Consider the following 20,601-nt stretch of genomic DNA (forward strand, 5'->3'; position numbering starts at 1 on the left):
AGAGTTGCTTTTTTTTTTCCAGTTTGCAAAGCATTATAAACCATCAGAACTGAGCTTGTCACTTCTCCATAAGAATTGGAACACATGCCGAGCGAGATCATCAGGTTTTCCACAGGAAATTATCACCCGCTTAAATGTTCTGAAAATAATGCATCGCTGTGACATAAGGTAGAATTAACTTATGTATTATTAATCTTGGCATATTTGCAGTTCACTATCCAAAATCACCTATGTGTGTTTTTTCACGTGAAACCAAATCTATTTGCGGAAAAACTAATCTCTTTGCATGTTTTATTCTGAAACATGTCAAGATTCCACAGGATATCACACAAAGACTCCTCTAACAGGAAAGTAGTAAATCCGTGTAATGGACCTATGTTAACGTGATATCGACAGAGACAAGCTTTGTAAGTTTTCATTTATTACATAAATTACATGTTTCTAATGTAATTTAAGATGACTATATCCCTCTGTCTTTGTGTTTGTTTTTATTTTGCTGAGTTCTACTGCTGTCTGCTGCCAGGGTAGCATTAAAAATAAGAATCTATTCGCAATTACCTTAGCTTGATAAATTAAGTTTGAATAACAAATAAATATTACATCACACATATATATGAATAGTCAAAGGATGTGCATCAACAGTCCAAAATTGTCTTATTTTTTTGCTTCGTCTATGGCTTTAGGATCGCAGACTAGCCATTTTTTGTGGCTTTTGTTTTATTATTAACACAAAATATGCACCTTGGTTTACTGCAGAAAAGGGAAAACAGGGTAAGAGTGATTTCTTTTCTCCACTTACAAGGGCAAAACACTGTTTGAGTCCATCCCAAAGGTGGACTCCAAAGGTTTTGCTTGTTTTTATGGACTGGGAACAGAAAAAGGGGTCTTCCCCAAACTGTTCCCACAAAGTTGAAAGCATAGAAAGAAAATGGGGTGGTCTGGTTCTAACCCCCGGGCCCCAAAGCAGTGGACATTTGAGAAGAGGCGCGCTCTCTTGTTTTTTTTTTTTTTTTGGCGGGGCGGATGCAAGATCGGCGGCGCCTCGGCAGCTGAGCGCTCTTCACAGGAAAGCGGCACTCAGAGCCCATAAAAAAAAAAAAAAAAGTGGAGGGGGTGGAAGACAAGATTTTATGGGCATGTTTCACACTTCGGACTTTCCGTTTCCCCCTCCCTGTCCCATCTGCCCACCGAAAAGCTCCGCTTCTCTCTCTGCTAAGAGAATGAAGTTGTGAGCCCCCCCTCCTTTCTGTCATAAATTAGCAAAAGCAACAGAGCTTTCTCCTCTCAGGACAGACTGATGGAGGTGAGTGAGAGGTAAACGCAAGGAGAAAAGAACCACTTCAGGAAGATTTACAGGCTGCTTTTGGGGCCGAGAGGGAAGCACCGAAAAAGAAAAGTATACACTCGAAGAGACACATCCCCGTTACAAAAAGGGGTCCTCGGGGGTGCCGTTAAACACGCAACATCATCTGTTGCGCATCAGGTCAGCACGCAAATCATGATGGTTAAACCATTTTGAGGAAGCGTTTGCTCAGTTCAGCGTGTCACGGGGTCAAGTGCATCACCTCACTGCTGCCATGAATTGAAAAGACAGCAGATGAGAAGAATAATGGTGGACACTTCATTAGGTACGACTAACACTAAAAGAAGGTTTGCAGTGATTTGCAATTGCATCATAGGTTCAAAATGGTTTGACCCACAATGTTATATAATATGAATATTCTTGTAATTTCTAAATATATTCTTTAACATAGTTCATCATAAAGGTAAATAATACCATCAAACCATAATATTTCATAATATTATTATTCTTAATAATAATAATAATAGCTGCAAATAATCATAATCAATAATCATTAATTTTTTTTATTACATGTAAAAATATTATGCACAGTATATCTTATACAGGTCATTGTGCAGTATTTATTAAATGAAATAAAAGAAAAAATGTATTTTAATATTTTATAAAATATTATATGAATATTGCCTCTAATCAAGACATCCAAAATGTTATGATTGTTAATATTACTACTAATAATACTAAGACTATCCTGCTAAAAATAACAATTGTCTCACCGCCATCATAATAGCAGTACATTATTATTTAACTGAACATTTCATTCATTTCAATTTCATTTCATTTATGTATTACTTTTTGCAGTGTGTTTTATTTATTCTATTATTATCATTATTGTCACTAAAATTATATTTAGCCAGTAAAATACTCATTGAGATTGAAAATCTCTTTAAAAAGAACGTCCTGGTCATGGCTAAACAGAATAACTTAAAAATAAGTCACCAGACTGTGCAGGTGTTCCTAATGTTGTGGCCTGTAAGGAACAGAGAAGGTCGAGGTGAACTTTCATTGCCAGGCTTGTGTTTTCAAATGAAACCAAAGCATAAAATAGTCTTGTTAAAAATAAGAGGGGAAGTAGACCAAGCAAAAACAAACACATATTTTGCGGGCGAGAAGGTCAAACGTGAATGTTTACCTTGAGAAAAGGAATAACAAACGGCCTCAAGGGGAAGTTGGTGGCCTCCTGAAGCCGCGAGTGAAATTCTTCAATGGTCACTGTTGAATTCTACAAGCAGAGAACACAATCAATATACAGTGGAAGGAGACGCCGATGTCCATAATCTTTTTTTTGCGACGCGTACCACCAAAGCCAGCACTAAGCTGCGGACGCTGTCCCCGATCTCCGGCGAGATGTCGTTGCCGAACTGCTGCAGCGTGGTCAGGAAGCGCTTGAGCTTGCTCAGTTGCCGCGCGCCGCACGTGGCCGGCAACTGCTGGTTGGCCAGCGACGATGATGACGACGACGAAGGCCCGTTGCTGTAGCGCTGCGGCGGCGACGGCACCGCGTTGAGTGTCGGCGGCGAATGGTGGTTCCCGTTGGTCACTGCGGAAAAGACAGCGAGAAAGAGATGAGTACAAAAAGCAAAGGATTCTTGGAGGAACAAATTTAGTTTATGTTCTATAAATAATCGATTTTTGCTCCTCTATCCATGTCAATGACTTATAATGACACGCAGAACAATGAAATGCCTTGTCTGAACGTCTGAGACTCACTGGCTATGCACCTTTTTGTCATGTTGTCACACATGTGAACGGGTGAAGCCAGAAAGATGCAGCCAAAAAAATGCCAGTTCTACTTTTAGGTCTCTGATGCAGCATTTTTCCAAGAGGACAGCGAATTTCAACACTTGAAATGCCCTGGCAATGCCCCTTTATGTGATAAGAACATGCAACTAATTATTTCAGTGAGTAAAACCAAAGCGGCTGAGTGAACATGCATTTCAGCATTTCATGCATGGCAATTGCCCGATTCTGAAACTACACTTGTGAAGACAATTAAAGGTACATCTCAATGCAGATCAGTCGAATTAAGTATTACACCAACTCTCCCGTTGAAAGCAGCTGTCACAGAGGACGCCGCTGACCTCTCCTAATCTTTTGATTACGTGTCGCTTAGGAAAACCCCAAAAAGTCAAATACGTACATGCTGTGGTGGAGAAGGAGGCCAGGCGGGGGCCACTGGGGTTGATGGAGGGCAGGGGGGGCATGATGATGGCGGCACTGCTGCTGCTACTGGGAGCTGATCTGGAATGAGTCTTAGCATCCACAGGAGAACCGGGCATGGCAGGGCTCTTCTTCTCTCCAATGTCTGGAAAAGAGGAGGCCAAATTTAAGTCGAGGGTCCAATTCCCTGAAACATAATCTGAGACCTAATGCACTATATTGCAGTCATTACAAGTAGCGGAGTTAATAAAACAATATAAAACAATGTTTAATGAGTTTTATTTTTTCATTTTTGACACATAAGCAAGCATGCCACGGGTCAAATTGACCCACTAACCTTGACGCCATCAAGGTGAAACAAATATAACAGGAGGTTTGGAATTGAGATATAGACAATGTTCATTGGGATGTGGTTAGGTTTCTGACATTTCTGGGTAGTCAAACACCCCCGGGTCAAATTGACCGACTAACTTTATTGCTGTTCCTCAAAAAGATACAGGAGGATAGAAAACAGACAAACACTGGTTATTTATTGTTATTGTGTATTTCATATTTTACTTCATTTCTGACACTTGGGTAAGTAAAAAAGTTTGTAAGATTTTTTTGTTGTTGTTGTGTCTGACATATCTTGGGTAATTAAACATAGGTTAGGGTCAAACTGGCCCAGGAAATAAACTTAAATCCAACTTTAAATAATGAGCTATAGACAATGCCACCGAAATAAATGTGACAAGTCGGTTGAAAATAAGCTATAGATGTATATTGGCCATTTGTTCTTTTAGGTAATAAAACACACCGGGTCAAAATGACCCAATAATAGCATTATTGTCCCTGAAAAACTAAACATACATTGAGGGTTAATTATGACATAAAATAACACTGACTAACATTTCTTTGTTTCTGACACATTCCAGAAATTAAAATAATTAGTATTCAATTCATGCTATTTTCTGTTCCGCTTCTCCTCACAAGGGTCGCGGGCGTGCTGGAGCCCATCTCAACTGTCTTCAGACAGAAGGTGGGGTATACCCTGAACCGGTTGCCAGCCAATTGCAGTTCTGCAATACATAACCTAATTTAATAAAGATAACCGTGTTCAAAAGCAAATTCTAATCAGACGTGGCATCATTGGTCGTCAAGAGTAATTTTGACGCGGATTTATGAAAAGGTGTTTAATTTTTTTCTCGCACATCAGACCATTTAAAAATTTGCATTTATAATTTATGAATGACCTACTGAATAAAAGCTTGTGCAATCTGGATTTTTACCATGCGTTGTATGATATTTCAGAAAACATAATTCACCTGTTGCTGAACCTAACACTCATTTAATAAATCTTCCAACATCTTTACTATTATTACAAATTCCTTTATTATAATACCTGATGTGCTAGCGAATTAAAAAAGATGGAAAGAAAAAAAAAAGAATCTATAAACGTTTATTTGGATATCTGATTGAAAAACTTAGTTCACATTTTCAAATAACCAAATCATTTTTAATGAATTAAATTACAAGTTAACCCAGGAACATTATTGCTGTCTCTGAGAAATGAGTGCAACAGTTGGGTTGAAATTGTAAATAAACGCTAGACCATGTATACTAATATGTGATTTGTTGGTGATACGTTACAATAAATGAACGCCCCAGGTCAAATTGGAACATTATTGCCATCCCTGAAAAACGACTGGAACAGAAGGATTAAAAGCCCACAAAAAGCTTCAGTCTTCGTCATATGCCCGGGCATTAAACAACACCTCCACCCCCCATCAAAGAGCCAGATGTCTAAAGTTTAGCCGCTCACTCTCGACCATTCAGATCACTAACAGAAGAAATGTTAAAGAATGCTATTGTGCGCCTTGAAGAATACCCCTTCATTGAGAGCTGTGGCCAAGAAGGGGCCTGGGGGGGTAGAAAGAAAAGAGAGAAAGGGGGCCGGTACTATTTCACGCTTTACTAACAAGATCGTCAAATCTTTTGAATGTTAAACGTAACTTTTCAATATGCCGTCGCCGCTGAATGAGACCACCAGATAACGGGGCATGGGTCTTGTTTGGGTACCGGGGGTGTCATTTATGCGGCATAAGGAGATGCCTTTGTTCGGAGGCGGCGCCCCCACCCCTCTTTTTGACCCCCCCTCAACTACCGGCATCTCCATTTGGAGTGGATCAGACGCTTTCTAAGTGCTGCAAGAAAGGACGATTAATAGACACGCAAGGCCCGGCGGGGTCAAAGTTCAGCCTTGGAGAAGGCCTTTTAAATACGGTTTCATGCTCTTTCCGAGTGGCCTCGCCTTCAATGGCGCCCTTTATGTCTCTTTCACGGCCGATGAACTCTGCGCGTCCTTGTGCAACAGGTTCCCAAGTTTATAAAGATGGCGGCCCTAAAGATGCGAATGGGCCACGCATAACAATGGAGATGGAGTTACGCTCTCACGAGGGCATTAGGATCTAACCCTCTGAAGGCTGGAACACACAACTTAACCCATTCGTAATAGTTTAAGTAGAGACCATCATCAACATATTAACATAGCATAAATAAGCCCCGAAACAACAGACATGATATTATGGATAATGACATGGTATGGAAATGCTACACTTGCCATATTGTCTTAGCACTAATGAATCATAATGATACGATATATATGACAAATATATAATGAACAACATATATAGAATATGTTTTATACAAATCCACACACACACTTAGTATGTAGACTAATGCATATACACTCACACACACGTGTATAAACACACAGTATATACATATATGGGTGGTTCTCAGAAAGTACGACATGCTAGCCCAAAAGCAGTTGAAAATGATATACAAATATGCTTTTAATCAAACCTTCCTGCAGTGTGCTATGAATAAATAAATATCGTACACTCAGCTTGTTCGCAAAAGATTGTTGAATGTTGTGCTCCATTGTGTCATATGGGAGCACTCGAGTTGAAAAATGCTTTTAAATTTGAACAGCTTCACTACCTTCATACAAAGATATTCAATTGAAAAACCGGGAAAGAAAATCGTATGTAGAAAATGAACCCTGGCTGGTGAAGACTGGCATGTTGCACCAGACATTCTGCCAGTTTATGGGTAACTGTTTTTGAAAGGGATGCATTTTAAGGGTTGCAAGGGCTCTTGATTAATTGGCTCTTAATTGGCATGTCTCAAAGAGGAAGTGATCGCAATGGCAATTTTTCACCACTCAAAATACATTCACACACAAACGACAGCATAAATCAAATTGTCAAGTGATTGATTGTAAAAGGGAAGAAAATATGGAGTCTCAAAGTGGGTCAACGTTTGACCATCGGTTTGGACCATACTTTCTGAGAACCACCCATATGCACACACAATCAAAGTAAACATTAATTGATTTATTTTCTTAAATTGCATGCTGTGTAAGTTGAAACAGCAATTGCGACAATATGCGATCTACAAGTCCTATTTTTAATAGGAATATTTTAATGTAAATAGTATTATACTTTATTGTCATTTAGTTATTGTTACAATTATTTTATATATTTTTTCAATTATATTCAATGGTTTACCAAAATAATATATTTGGAGATGCACTATCCATTAATTTGATTATTGAATGGTTAATATATTTTATATAAAACCAATATCTGAAATATCTTTTGCAAAAACAATTGAATAATAAAAATAAATAAAGATTATTTTTATTTTATACATTTGTCAGAATAACAATCAAATTGATTCAAGAATAATTTGTAAATGTTATGTTTGTACAACCTTATCCCAACAGTCCTCTCATAGAAACTTGAGTTTTTACAAATTACCTGTATGAAGTATTACTTTTTGATGACAAAATAGCAATAAATAAAAAACATGAAAGTAAAGTAAAGTATTCTATGCAATTTATACAGTATGAGTCACAAGTTAGGACGTCGTCATTCAATAGCACGAGGCGCCGTATCACAAGCATTACAATACCTTGCAAAATATGCATGACATGAAAAACATCCATTCAATATGATGTTACACAAAAATATGGATGCATAAGCTTGTGGTGTCCATATTTCTGCCCCATTTCCCTCCCCCCTCCCCCTCGCGCTGCCCATCTGTCGTGCGCATGCAACATCTTTGACTGTTCCGCCTGCTCCTTCTACGAATACACACTGTGTCTTGGCTGCCATCGCTCCACCTGTTCACCAACAAGGGGTGCAGAAGGACGGACACACATGCAAACGCACACGCAGGCTCATATGTACACGTAAACACACTCGCATGTGTGTGTATGTATATATGTAGTGCCAGTGCACAGCAGGATGCAGCCTGCAGCAAGCACACTCACAGACACACACACACACACACACCCACTCAGGAAAATAGACTGACATCTCAATAACACAATCAATGGAGCATATGGGCTCTGATGTCAACACTGAAAACACTTCCTAAAGCGGGTTCCACATATACGAAAAACCAGGCCAAATTCTAACATTTTCCGGTCAAAGTCAGCTAAGGTCCAATTATCAGACGTGTTTAAAAGACGATCCTGAAATATTTACCTGTGGTGCGGGATGTGTGAAGAGGATCAGTAATGTGAAACCGGCTCAATATTTACGATTGCAAATCCTCATGTGGTCAACGCAGAGTTGGGCCGAGCCACAGAGAGTGCCGTGAAAAAGAACGATAACCTATCATGACGCTCGTGCTGTTCCCAGACACAATTAGAACAGCAACTGACTGCATTGATTTTTTCTTTTATAAAGTGTTGCACAACTCTTTTACCACAACAGAATAGACCCTTCTCGCTGATGTCATTTTAACCACAATGCATAGTTTCCGGCGCCATATTCGAGCGCCAACACGCAAACGGAAAACACGAAAAGAAGACATGTCCATTATTAGTGTTATCGGTGATCAGTCTACTTGTGTTTGGTTTGGTGAAAATTGTTCCTAATAGGACACCTGTCCATTACGTCAACATTGGAACCACTTATTAAATGTCGATATGGTGGAAAAGTTGGTTGGAGAGAAATATAATGAGAAAATAACAACTGATCAAATGAAGCCAGCTTGTTCCCTGAATTGACCTATTGCAATATCTTTATTTTTTTATTGTAAAGAAGAGCTCCCACACTTGGGAGGACTTGTCAAGAGCCCGGAGTCATATAATTATTCTGTGTCTGGATGGGTGAAGCAATTTGCTGCACACAACAATCTTTGTATGCTGCTTTTGGTTAACACAGTCCGTCAATCATTACTTTAATTGTTAAAACGTCATTCACTAAATTGTTTGTGCCCGGATAAACTCGTTTTGCTGTACGTCGGAGAAGCCTGTCAGTCTACTTTTGCCTTCTTGCTGCTCAGAAAGCAATGTGCTTGTTTGCGATGAATCGCTCGACAGACATCAAGTGTGAGTGTAAAGTGTTTATAGTGATTATTGGGTGAAAATGTGCAACAGATTCGTTTTAAACGGCAATGCCAACTAAAACTGGCATGAGTATGCAAACAGCTACTCATATCATCTGCCTCGAATTTACAATCAAAGGTCAATCTTATGACCCACTGCACATGGAAAAGAAAAACACGACGTGATATAACCTGATCAGAGCCGATCTTCGTTTGTTTAGATGATTTAAAGTCAAAGATTTGATTGCTATTGTGTTTGTCTTTTTTCACACAACTGCTTTGCTTTTTTCCTCCTGGTTTACAATCATTGCTGGTATCAGAAAGATATCTCTCGTTGAGCGATTAGAGCAACCGTAAACAGCACAGGTGTTCACGATTGTTGTCAACACAAAACAGACTTGGCCACTATTTTGCCTCTGTTATCTCACTCACTCGACCGACCGCTTGCCCTCTAACGTGGATGCCTCAGTACTCATTGTCCAAATGTGGCGTCACACGAGAAGGGTCTATACAAATGTCAAGAAGCTAACAGTTAGTCAAGCAAAGAGGTGGACAAAGCAGCATATTTGATCAGGAAAATAAATTGTATTTTTTCATTTTTGTTATTTATTCATGCGTCTCTACTTGGTCGGTTAACTGAATAATTCTAAATTAAAAAAAAGTAAAATAAAAAAATCACATACGTGTAACAATTGCTTTTGTTTTGTTTATTAATTAATTAATAATAATTAAAGGAATTCTTAGGAATGAAGTATCAATTTTAAGGATAATTTTAATAATCAATTCATCAGTCAATCAATGAATCGGAAAATGAGGAAAATATTTCCGTTCCGTTATTATTTATTATTTATTCAAATTAATAGTACAAAACATGCACAAACAATAATTAATACAAATTCAGTGACTGGTTTGGTCCATAACATGTCAGGAAATGGGCAAAAATTATTTCTTTTTTTTTTTTTCTCAAAGGTTTTCAAAAGTAAAAGTAAATATGTGCTGCCTCTCACAGGTCAAGCTTGTTATTACACCATAAATTGTTAACGTGTGGTGTGGTGTGTTGTTCATGTGGAGTCCGCACTGCAGCATACTATTAAAGCAGTCAGTGCACACGCGACGATTTTTTCCTTGTCGTGAGAGGTCTCTCACATTTTAAAAAATGGTTAAGACATCAGGGAGCCTCAGGTGTTTGCCAATTAAATAAGCTTGCATGGTTGCGTGATTTATGTGCCCGACAAGCACCTGAGGACAGTCGGATGCAACAACCTCGTTCAGACTCTTCAGGAAGATTTTTGCCTTCTTTTTATTCATTTCTAAAACCGACAGGCAATGCAAAAGTCATCCGTCGCCTCCCAAATGCATCTTTACTTAGGTTACTTGGGCTTTCGTAGTTTCTAGGGATTGTTACCATGGCAACCTAAAAGGAACGCACATCTGTCCCCTGGTTGCTAGCCAGGTGCTGCTTGTTTGTTCAGCTTCAGGTGACGCATGTGCGCATTAAACATGTAATTGCCTCGAACAAGGCGGAAAAAAACAGTACCATAGCCTCTGAGCAGACGAGCGACTGCCCCATTTGAATGAAAAGTCGAGAAAAATGTCACACTATTAGACATGAACACAAATGTGCATGGTTTATCACGGTTATGGTTTCACTCTAAAATTGACTTTCAAAGTGTGTCTGTGGGTTGCTATCTCTCAACCGCCCTTTCGGAGATGAGGTGAGAAGAGATGTAACGCAGGCCCCACTCATTCATTCGTAACACACAACGCGGGAAAACCTGGGAGGACTCACATACACTGAGTTTCATCTGAAATCTGTCTTTAAAACACATTTTAATGCATTTTTGGGAGAATATCTATCCCAAAACCTGAAAAATCTATTACTTTTTTAAAATAAAATGAGATCAGCTTTTAATACCAGAAGGGGGAGTCACGTCACAGCACCACGCAGCAGATTATTTAAAAAATAAGAAGTAGAATTATTCGTGTTTTTTTGAGAGACGTACATTTGAACACAACTGGTGCAGCAACCCATGTAGAAAGACAGTGAGATCATATTTAAATGCACAATTTATTGATCATTTATTTCATTACCGTATTGAATATTATTTACCTACGAATCTTCTTCCTGTGGAGAAAAGTAATTTTACTGAGAAGTTGTGACCATCTTAGTGTGTATACAAATCTATGTATTACACGGTCCCCTGGTGCCCAAGGCGGACCCACCAGAAGGAGTCACACAATGGATGCATGAAAACATGATGCATTAACTGATTAATTATTTTAATGATGTGTTTAATGTACGTTTTTATATACAATACTGTAGAGGGCTATTTATTTATGTAAATCACGTAGGAAATATTCTGGTATATGGAGCAGAAATGTCAATTTATTTTTAGTTACAAGTGTCACCAGAACAAATCACACTTAAGTTAAGGCACCACTGTAAATTGCTCGAAAGAAGCAGAGGTGACACGTGTCTCCTTTTTAGAAAGGCGACACCACCCACCTCTCCAAAAAGCCTTTGAAAACAGCGCGCTCACCCGACCCGTCGAGTGGCAGCGAAGGTTACGACGACAACAACCCGACACCGAGAACATCACGCGCCGTCGAGTGGAAATGGTTTGCGAGGCTTGTGTTGACAACACGTGTGTGTTTCTGTACGTGAGTGTGTGGTGCGTGTGCGTGTGGAGGTCAAGAGGGAGCACACGACAGAGGAACAGATGTGCGCCGCATTGTGGCGCTCGTGCATGGACGGACGGGGACCAGGTGCAGCCTTTGTCTGCTTGGCATTTAAGTCCACTCGCTCGCATTCAGTCGTCCTCGTGCCTCACGACAACCTCCCCCTCGAACCCCCTCCCAGCTTTGCATGTGCTCACAATCGCTCACTAAGAGGAGGGTGAGGGGTGGGGGGGTAGTTTATTGGAGCAGCCCCCTGCCCCCAACCTTCCATGTCTCCCTTCACAGGTGACTGCTGGCCAAAGCTCTTCGCACATTAGATCCATATTGTGGAGTGCAACAGTTCATCAAGGCTGTTGAATCCTCTTGTTTCACTTTGGGAGTTACCACATGCTGAAACTCAGTATCAAGGCCTTCAAGGCCTTCTCTGCTGGCCTAACATAAATCAAGAAATCATGATCATTTTCTTCATGTCATATTATATCCTCGTGTTGAATTTTTAGATTAGCGTTTCTATCCAATCAGAATTCTGCTAGCTCACGTTGCCAGGCAGATTTCATAATACAAGTAGCATGCACTATTCGTCCGAGGCCTTCGGATACAATCGTGCGGGCGTCTGTTCTGTGTGAGCAAGGGAGCTTTTACAGGTGATAGACAGTTGTGTTAGCCAATCAGATCGCGAGTTGATGAGAGTAAGGCCTTCATTCTGGCTTTACGTTGAAGGTGATGAATACGACTTGTGATTGGATACTCACTCATGAGGGGGCAGCGCTATGCGAAATCAACACACCAGAAAGTCGTAACTGTTGACCATTTGAAAATCTGAAATATATTCCTGCTTTTTTAAACCACAATGGCTGAAGGAGAGAAAAGAGTGGATTTAATTGCAGATACACTTGCGAGGCCATTTGGTGGTGCGTAAGTGTGTTTTTGTAGATCATTTTTCAAGCCGTGGTGTCATAAATGATGGCAATATGAGAAGTAGGACTAAGTAGGACTTCACTGAAGGCCTACGTGTGAAATGCACAATCCGCCACTGGTGAAACTTCAAGTCAAAGACCCAACTAGTCACAAACTGGCCGTCGCATCCTATCACAAGAGCATCTTTTCAGAATGTACAGGCGTGCTGACTAGCGCCAAGAGTGAAGAAGGTTTGTTGGTTAGGTGTGAGCGGGGAGAGGCAGATGGAGAGCAGGCGGGGGTAGGTTCAGGAACAAGGCTAGAAAATACTGTTTTCATTTGGTTTCATCAGAAAGACAAGCATGGCTGTCAGACTCCAAGCCAGGCTGTTTTTCTTGGCTGCGGCAACCGCCTTCCTGCGCCATCGACTACATATTTGGCGCAAACCCAACGTCAACACGCCACTCTCTTCGCTCAGGCCCAGGGAGGGGGAAGAGACGGCCTCGCGGTACGGCAGAGATATTTAAAGGTGAGAAAAGCGTCGGGCCGAGCCAGAGGATATGAAATAAAGGAGGAGTAGAGGAGAGGATGAAGACAAAGTGAGGTGAAGGACAATGAGTCGGGTTAAAAATGTTGGTGCGACTTCCATCTGAGAAAGCGCAGATGTGTTCCTGGAGCGAGAAGAAGCCCTCGCGTAACCTCGTCGCTCGGTGGGATGATTAGAAAAACACAGCTGTAATGCAGCGTGCCGTGTATTGTGGAAAGAAAAGGAACCGAGGGATGGAATTGTACTTAGTGGGAGAGGAACTGCGAGAGGCCACTGGCGAGGCACACAGACGTTATCCATTAAAGTAAAAAAAAAAAAAAAAGAAAAAAAAAAAAACGGGGGGCGCAAAAGAAGCACAGTGATGTCGTTCTGGAAGCTGGGGAGGATTGCACGGTGTTGCACATGAGGTCAGGCGGTGGGGAAGAGCTGGTCGGGACCGGATTTTGGTTAGCCATGGTACAGTTAAAAAAGGTTAGACAATTCGGTCGACCGCCTGACGAACTTCAGCGTGTCTGTTGTACAGCTGATCAGGTGTTACGATAAGGACCACAGGACGCAAACAGCGTTTCAAGCCTTGAAGAAATTTAAATGGTAATTCTGACTCGGTATCAGTTGAACGGCCATTACATTGTTCTTTCGGGTGTGCCCGCCTTGGCCAAATGGACCATCTCAATGCCTCTTTCAGATCATTAGTACGGTACTATTACAAGTCATCCTATGCAGATCGAAAAAAATCGATACACACATAGATGTTTTTTTTTTTATCATTATTATCCATCGTATTATGCGTCACGGTGGCTGAGTGGTCAGCACGTCTGCCTACGTTCAGCGGTGCAGGGTACGATTCCAGCTCCGGTCTCCCTTGTGGAGTTTGCATGTTCTAGTCGATCCAGCGTGGGTTTTCTCCAGGGTACTCCGGTTTCAAATGAGCAACTTAACTCGTACGACAGCACATGTTAAAAAAAAATGTCGGTTGTTTGATGCTCGCTTTTCTTAACTGTTTGGTTATGCTCAATTTGGGGATCTTGGATATGAGGTGGTGGCCTCATTAAAACATCATCACTGACTTTGGGGAAACATTTTTTACGCTATTGGCAGAGCAAAAAGTGAAGTTAAGCCATCCAAATAATGGAACACAGCACAGTGGAGTAGTCGTGAGCATAACTGCCGGACAGTTGAAAGGTTCTCGGTTCGAATCTCAAGTTTGCATGTTCTACAAATGCTTATGTGTTTTTTTTTCACCCACTGAAGACAAAATTGTCTATTGGTGTGAAAGGCCGTTCGTCTATTTTTGCACTGTGACTGATTTGCAACCACTCCAGAGCTTCCCTCGCCGAACGCCAGCTCGGATCGACTCGAGATGACACCCTAATGAACAATGACAAAGAGGATGGCTGCAAATCTGGAAATGGAAAGCTGCATCCTTAACCAGACTATCAATCAGATTTAGATCTGTCAGCAACCATCCAATTGTAGATTTTAGACTTGTCGCATGGGATTCGGACGATGGCAGTACATTTATCGCACGTGTGATTGTGCTTGTGTGTTTGTGTTGTCTGCTGGCTTTGTCACACACACCTGTGAAATGGCCAGCAAAGCCCCACGCGAGTAACAACTGTGACATAACAAGGACAGTTCAAAGCTGCCAATCATCTCATGCATGCAAAAATACACACACACGCAAACACACGCACGCTAATGGATTAACTGCCTATCTGGTTACAAGCCTTCTCACCTCTCCATAGCTAATTGGTTATCCTGCCTATCAATTATCATTCGTGTGAGCCCGCATCTAAAAGTAGAATCAGCGCCTTTTTTTTTTCCCCTCACAAAAATGAACATGAAGTGAATTCCTGTGCATTTTTAAAGCTAGAAATTCCACTTAAACTCAAAAAAATAATTCGACACACATACAGGTAGTCTAATGTAGTTCATAAAGCAGAACAGAAAGCGTAGTGACTGACCTAGATCAGACCACGTGTCAAGGGACTGCACAGTCCCGGAATCAGGGACGGACCAGATGTCGCCATCACCACGTGGGTCACACTGAAGATGTTTACCCAAAACTCTTCTGACCCACTTCACATAACACGACCTCCAATTTTTTTTCTTTGACGTTTATCTGGGGCAACAATTCTGGGCAGAAGCCTGCCGCTTGGAGAACGAAACTGAAAACTTGAGGCTGAGCTTTAGGTAACGCAGCCCCTCGGTGAACAGACGGGTGGGCGAGTGGAGCCCAGCTGTACGCCGCTGGGAAAGACAGATAAGTGAAACAAAGAAGCCAGCTGTGCTCACGAAAATTAGGGAGAAAAAAAAAAGATGCATCTGTGGACGATGAGCATGAATGATAGGGATGTATGTACGTGTGATGCGTGTTATTTACATACGCGCACACGGTGTTCGTAAACTGTTTAAAGGGGGAAGACAACCCAAAAATGATCTTTACAAGAATTTGTTCTATGCAGACCCACTAGTTTTAACATTACAGTCTAATTTTTATTGCGTTTGTTGATTTTGCAGATTATTACATATTTCACAAACGCAATATTAATCCTAATGCCGTGTTTGGACTAGTGTTGGAGCATAGAACGTTTTATTGCAAATATTTTTTGGGGGGGGTTGACTTCCCCTTTAAGAATGCAATTCATTTTTGTTACTGCCCTGCCGACACGCACACACACCGAGTCTGTCCTTGCAAGGCTCAGATTAGTGAGAGTACAGGTGTGTCAATCCCACAAATCCACTCGAGACGATTGCAGGCCGGTCAGCATTCTTTTGACGGCGGATTAGAGTAGATGCGAATATCGTGGCAGTTTTATCAGAATCCAGGTGTGGGTTTTTTTCCAACGTCCACAAGAGGGACAGACAAAACCCTTCATCCAATCACCTAACATAGTTTACATGAAAGGCTGGCCCTTATTTGCTGTTGTTAACCCCTCATGTCAAGTTAACCCATTCTAATTGTGCGTTTTACGAATTTTGGGACTTTTTAGATATGAAACTTCTTCTGCTTGGCCCAATAAATGTAATTAACTTATACCAGGTTAGGTAAAATCACAATTATGTAAATATTTGCTTTTGTAGCTTTTTTTGTGATGCTAATAAAGAAGACAGACCAACGTATGGGCCCTCATTAAAGATGCCTCAAGTTAACACTCACACACACACACACCCACCCACACACTCCGAATTTGTAGGAAATGGATGGATGGTGAAAATCTCTCTTGCCATTGTGTATATTTGGTCTTTTTTCTAAGTTATTTGTTTTCATTAACTGGAAAATCCCAAACACTTGTGCAAGTTCAAACTAGTTTGATCAACAAATAATCAATAGAATTTTCCATGCTCAGAATTTCAGAGCTGATCACCAATCAGTGAGTTTGAAAAAATACATATTAACCCCACCCTCCCCCAAAAAATAAACAATAAATCCGACTGTATGCTGTATATGATGAGAAACCTTGGATTATTATCTGCAGCATGGAATGTCCGTGGAGTGAATGCGATTGCGTTTGTTTAAGTGTCTTATTCTGCACATTTGATCAATGATGTGGCAAATCACGACATAACAAATGATCAACAGATTTTGCAAAAAAAATGCTAGATATCTGCCAATGACATGCCGACGATCACTATGCTGTTCTTGCGAAACAAATGTAACGAAGGTTAAACCCGCACGGATTTGTGACGCAAACCATCTGGTGTGTCGGGTTAATCGGTCACCGGGCTGATGAAGAAAAGTTGATCGTTTTTAAGATGTCTGGACTGCCGCAAAGCTAATTAGAAGTGGCCGCATGGGAAAGCCAGAAACTACTCTTGATAAACGCTAATATATAGCTATAAAAAAAATTTAATAATCATCAGCAGACATGAGCTGGTGTGAAAACACGCCAAAACGGGAAGTAAGTTATTCCTCCTAACCCTCAACAGAATCTTCCAAGCTCCGACCACAACTTTCCCTTCAGACTATAACAACATTTTCCACGGACACTAAGTGGCAGTCGTGGGGCCGCCGAAAGGTCATCAACACCCGGTGAACGGTGTCAACAAGGTTGTTGGATGCTTTCTGACACTGCCATCACTTCAACCCCACCGTCTGAAGCCATCGTCTTTGGGACGCTGCCGCCGAGTATGACATGACAAGAGCGTGTTCGGGAGACTCTAGCGAACCCCCCCCACACTAACGCTCAAATCGCCATCCTTGGGGGTCAGATATCACAGCCCTTGCCACTGGAACTAATAGAGCACTTCCTGCATCCCCGCTTCTAAAGCAGCTGCTCCACGCGGCGTGTATGTGCCTATGTTTGCAGGAAAAAAAAAAAAAGAGGACGGTGGGTGGCGATGGTTGTAGTGGGGGGGGGGGGTGTAGATCAGCTCTTTTGATAATGGAGGAGGTTTGTGGTGGTCTGCCTTTGCTGTTTTGTTTTTTTCTTCGTGGGGAAACTTAGCCGCGGGGAACGTGGCAAGAAGATTTCAACAACAATGGTATACCTGTGCAGTCAGACCTTACAAGGCAGACCACTTTTGTTTTCTTTTGTTATACATTTTTCTTCTGCCTAGTTATCAATAATGGATGTTGGCCTTTATCTGCCATGTTTATCTTTTTCTAGGTTCAAGTGACTGAGTATAGAATGAACTTTCCCTCTTTGCCTCAACTGGATGAGCTTAAATCGACATCCTCAGAGTTGGAAATATGACGAAATACGTATTTTGTGTGAGTCATTCGACCTGTCCTGATTTTCCACACAATGCAGCGACTGGTGCTGTCAGGAGGCTGACGCTGGCCAGCAGACCAGACAGGGGGGGGGGGCTCTGTTTCGGTCGACAGTTTGTCGCTCCTATCGCCCCGCTGAGACGCTAGCCAGGTCCCTTCTGTGTTTTCCCTATCTAACCCTGACCCACTCCAAAGCGCCCACTCCCCCAACACACACACACACGCACACACACCTACACATGATTTCTTCTATTCCATGCAAGTAACAACAACCTCAAATCCTTTGGCATCATACAAAAATGCATGGCTGTTGTGTAACAGCTTGACGCACAAGATGCACAAAGCGGATTCCCTGCCCGCTCAGTCTCCATATGTCCTGGACATCATACAACAGATGCGCACGTGTCTTTTCCCCTGGACGGCTTTCTTCAGCTCTGCTTGCCACGTGGAAAATAAAGGTGATGGCTATTTGGGAGGAAATGACAGCTGAGGGGAGTCAAAGCGATTTTCTTTCTTTATCCAGTGACGTCAATCAAGACTGCAGGGGGAAGGTGTTTGATTTGGGGGATCTTTGTGGAGGAGCAAATAAGGAGTTTACAAGACATACAGTGTGAAGGGAGTCAGTAAATGCAATCTCAGAATTCCAATGCTACCAACGTCACACATTTTGGGAATGTGAGATTGATGGAAAATACACCTTTGCATTTATATAAAACCAAAATGGAAATGTGACATAGAAAAGTAAATTGCATGTATTTAGCTAGTATGCAATATAATGTTGAATTGTGTTCTGTCTTCTTGTGAAGAGGCTCCCGTCCCAGACACAAACAATAATCTCCCTCGAAGGATCCACCGCAAGACATCAAATAGCAAATATTTAATTTAGTACCCCATTGTAGTTATCCAGCACAATGGGCAACTTTGTTTTTGTCTTTTACGTGAAGAAACTCGCCTCTCAGGACAGGCAATAATCTCCCTCTACGTGTCTGGCACATATTCAAAGAGCAATTATTTTCACCCCCAGCCACAAGCAGCAATATCTATCATCTAGGAGTCTTTATTTCAGTAATTTGTTGTTTTTAAATAAACGATAAATTGGCAAATTCATAATTGACGTTTTTTACATTTACTTATTGTACACCAGTCTTATGTGAAAAGACGTGCCTCTCAGATTCCAGAAATAATCTCTAATAGCACAGGTAAATATTTGGTACATAATAATGAGGTTTTTATGTGCCGAGACTCACCTCCTAGGCACAAGGTGGATATTACGTCCCTCTGCGTGTCCATTTCGTGCCATCCGAGTGCAACTATTCAAATCAGTAATTCGTTGTCAGTTGTAGCCTATTGTATGAATTTAAATTGAACAATACCGCAGGTAAATTACTCTTAAATTTACATTACACTGAATGATTTTCACACGTCTATGGCCACGTATGAAAATGGGACTTAGACTATACAGTCAATTATTCATTCATTCTATTTACATTTCCTATAGTTTAGGATTGTTTCTTGACGAACAAAGCAGCCACCAGCAACAGATTGTGTTGCACTGTACATTAATTCCTCATTAGCTCAGAGGACAAGGATGGGGGGATAAAGAGGACAGGATGAGGCCACACCATCTGCACAGTGAAGGGCAGCACAAGGGACTTAAAGCAGCACGCACACAAAAAACGAAGACAAAAAAAAAAAACACACACGCGCATGCATACAACGCTTTTGAAAGCCGTTTTGCTCCTACCTCCTCTCTAGTAGAGTCCAAAGTCCTGCAGAGAAAGTCAAAAAGCTGCACTTGTGGTTTCTCCTTCTTCGCTCTTATCCGCTGCTTTTTGCCTCTCCCGCATGTGTCACGCGTGTGTTTGCATTCCCAGAAATGTAAGGACGCAGATGGCACCCAGATGGAGCGACGCGCACACACATGCGTTCAATGCTGCGGTGCGTTCACGTCCCCTCTCGCTCGTCTCTGTGAGGCTTTCCGTCTTTTTCGTGATTACGTCCACTCGATCGTGCGTCCTCATCGGCGTGCGCGCTCGCAGCTTCTGAATCTCCTCGCACCCGCTCTTTGCAGACCCTGCAGCTTGCGCCTTAAGCCCCCGCCCACATTTTCCCACAGGGTGTGATGTCACTAAACCCACTCCTCTCCCCTCCTCCACTTCACAGTATGGCTCCTGGCCAAGCAAGCATCCAGTAGTGCCTTCATTGACTGAGATGGACCCTGCAATTAACATAACTAATTGCTTTGGCACTTAAAGGCAAAACAAGAGGCTGGGCCAAGGGTGACAAAAGTGTGCGCATCTGCATGCGTGTGAAACCCCACCCCGCCCCCTTTTTTTTCTTATTGATACCCTTTTGTCTCAGCCCTTAATACAGTCAAGGGTGGGGTCTCCTCGCCTGTAATACGCTCCCTCGACCCCCGCACATGTTAAATTTAAACCGCCCGTTGATTTATGCGCACACGGAGACAATGCAGGTGGAGATAAAGAGCGGCCATTTAGACCCCCACTCTTTACTTTTACACTATAATATGGATAGGTTGTGATGACACAAGCAACAAGTGGAGGGGCCCTACACGCACTACATGACTCCATTATTTTAAATCGGATTGCGTCATCATCAGACTGGAGAAGATCAGAGTTGATTTCACCACACGTAAAAAGTCAAGGGAAACCATGAATAACTGTTGCATTGAACACACCACTGCTTAAACAGTGGGGGAGCATGTGGTTCCCCTTTATGAATAGATGCATACTGTAATTTATTGACCGTACTTCTTACAGATCTTATGAGATGAAATAAAACACAATGTGCTGCAGCAAAGTGGAGACTGTGGAGTATAAAGGTGGAGTGTCCAGGATAAAG

The 20,601-nt window shown here is 41.7% G+C and overlaps 1 protein-coding gene across 2 annotated transcripts in view; it reads right to left on the minus strand.

Moving 5' to 3' along the window:
- The window catches only part of cbfa2t2 (CBFA2/RUNX1 partner transcriptional co-repressor 2), a 28,664-nt gene extending 8,846 nt beyond the window's left edge, over nucleotides 1–19,818 (minus strand). The window contains exons 1-4 of one of the 2 annotated variants that reach the window (XM_088309951.1): nucleotides 19,484–19,818; nucleotides 3,501–3,665; nucleotides 2,659–2,900; nucleotides 2,493–2,582 (exon numbers count right to left, since the gene is read on the minus strand). In XM_088309951.1, the coding sequence (XP_088166077.1) occupies nucleotides 2,493–2,582; nucleotides 2,659–2,900; nucleotides 3,501–3,639 (471 nt within the window). In that variant the 5' untranslated portion in view covers nucleotides 3,640–3,665; nucleotides 19,484–19,818. Of the gene's footprint in view, nucleotides 1–2,492; nucleotides 2,583–2,658; nucleotides 2,901–3,500; nucleotides 3,666–8,055; nucleotides 8,155–19,483 lie in introns of those variants that run through there. The other variant, XM_088309952.1, reaches the window with a different exon arrangement.
- Nucleotides 19,819–20,601: the final 783 nt, after the last annotated feature.

The sequence above is a fragment of the Idiotropiscis lumnitzeri genome, chromosome 11, assembly GCF_059441095.1.
Source record: "Idiotropiscis lumnitzeri isolate Australia: NSW breed Sydney's pygmy pipehorse chromosome 11, RoL_Ilum_1.0, whole genome shotgun sequence".
NCBI classification, from domain to species: Eukaryota; Metazoa; Chordata; class Actinopteri; order Syngnathiformes; family Syngnathidae; genus Idiotropiscis; species Idiotropiscis lumnitzeri.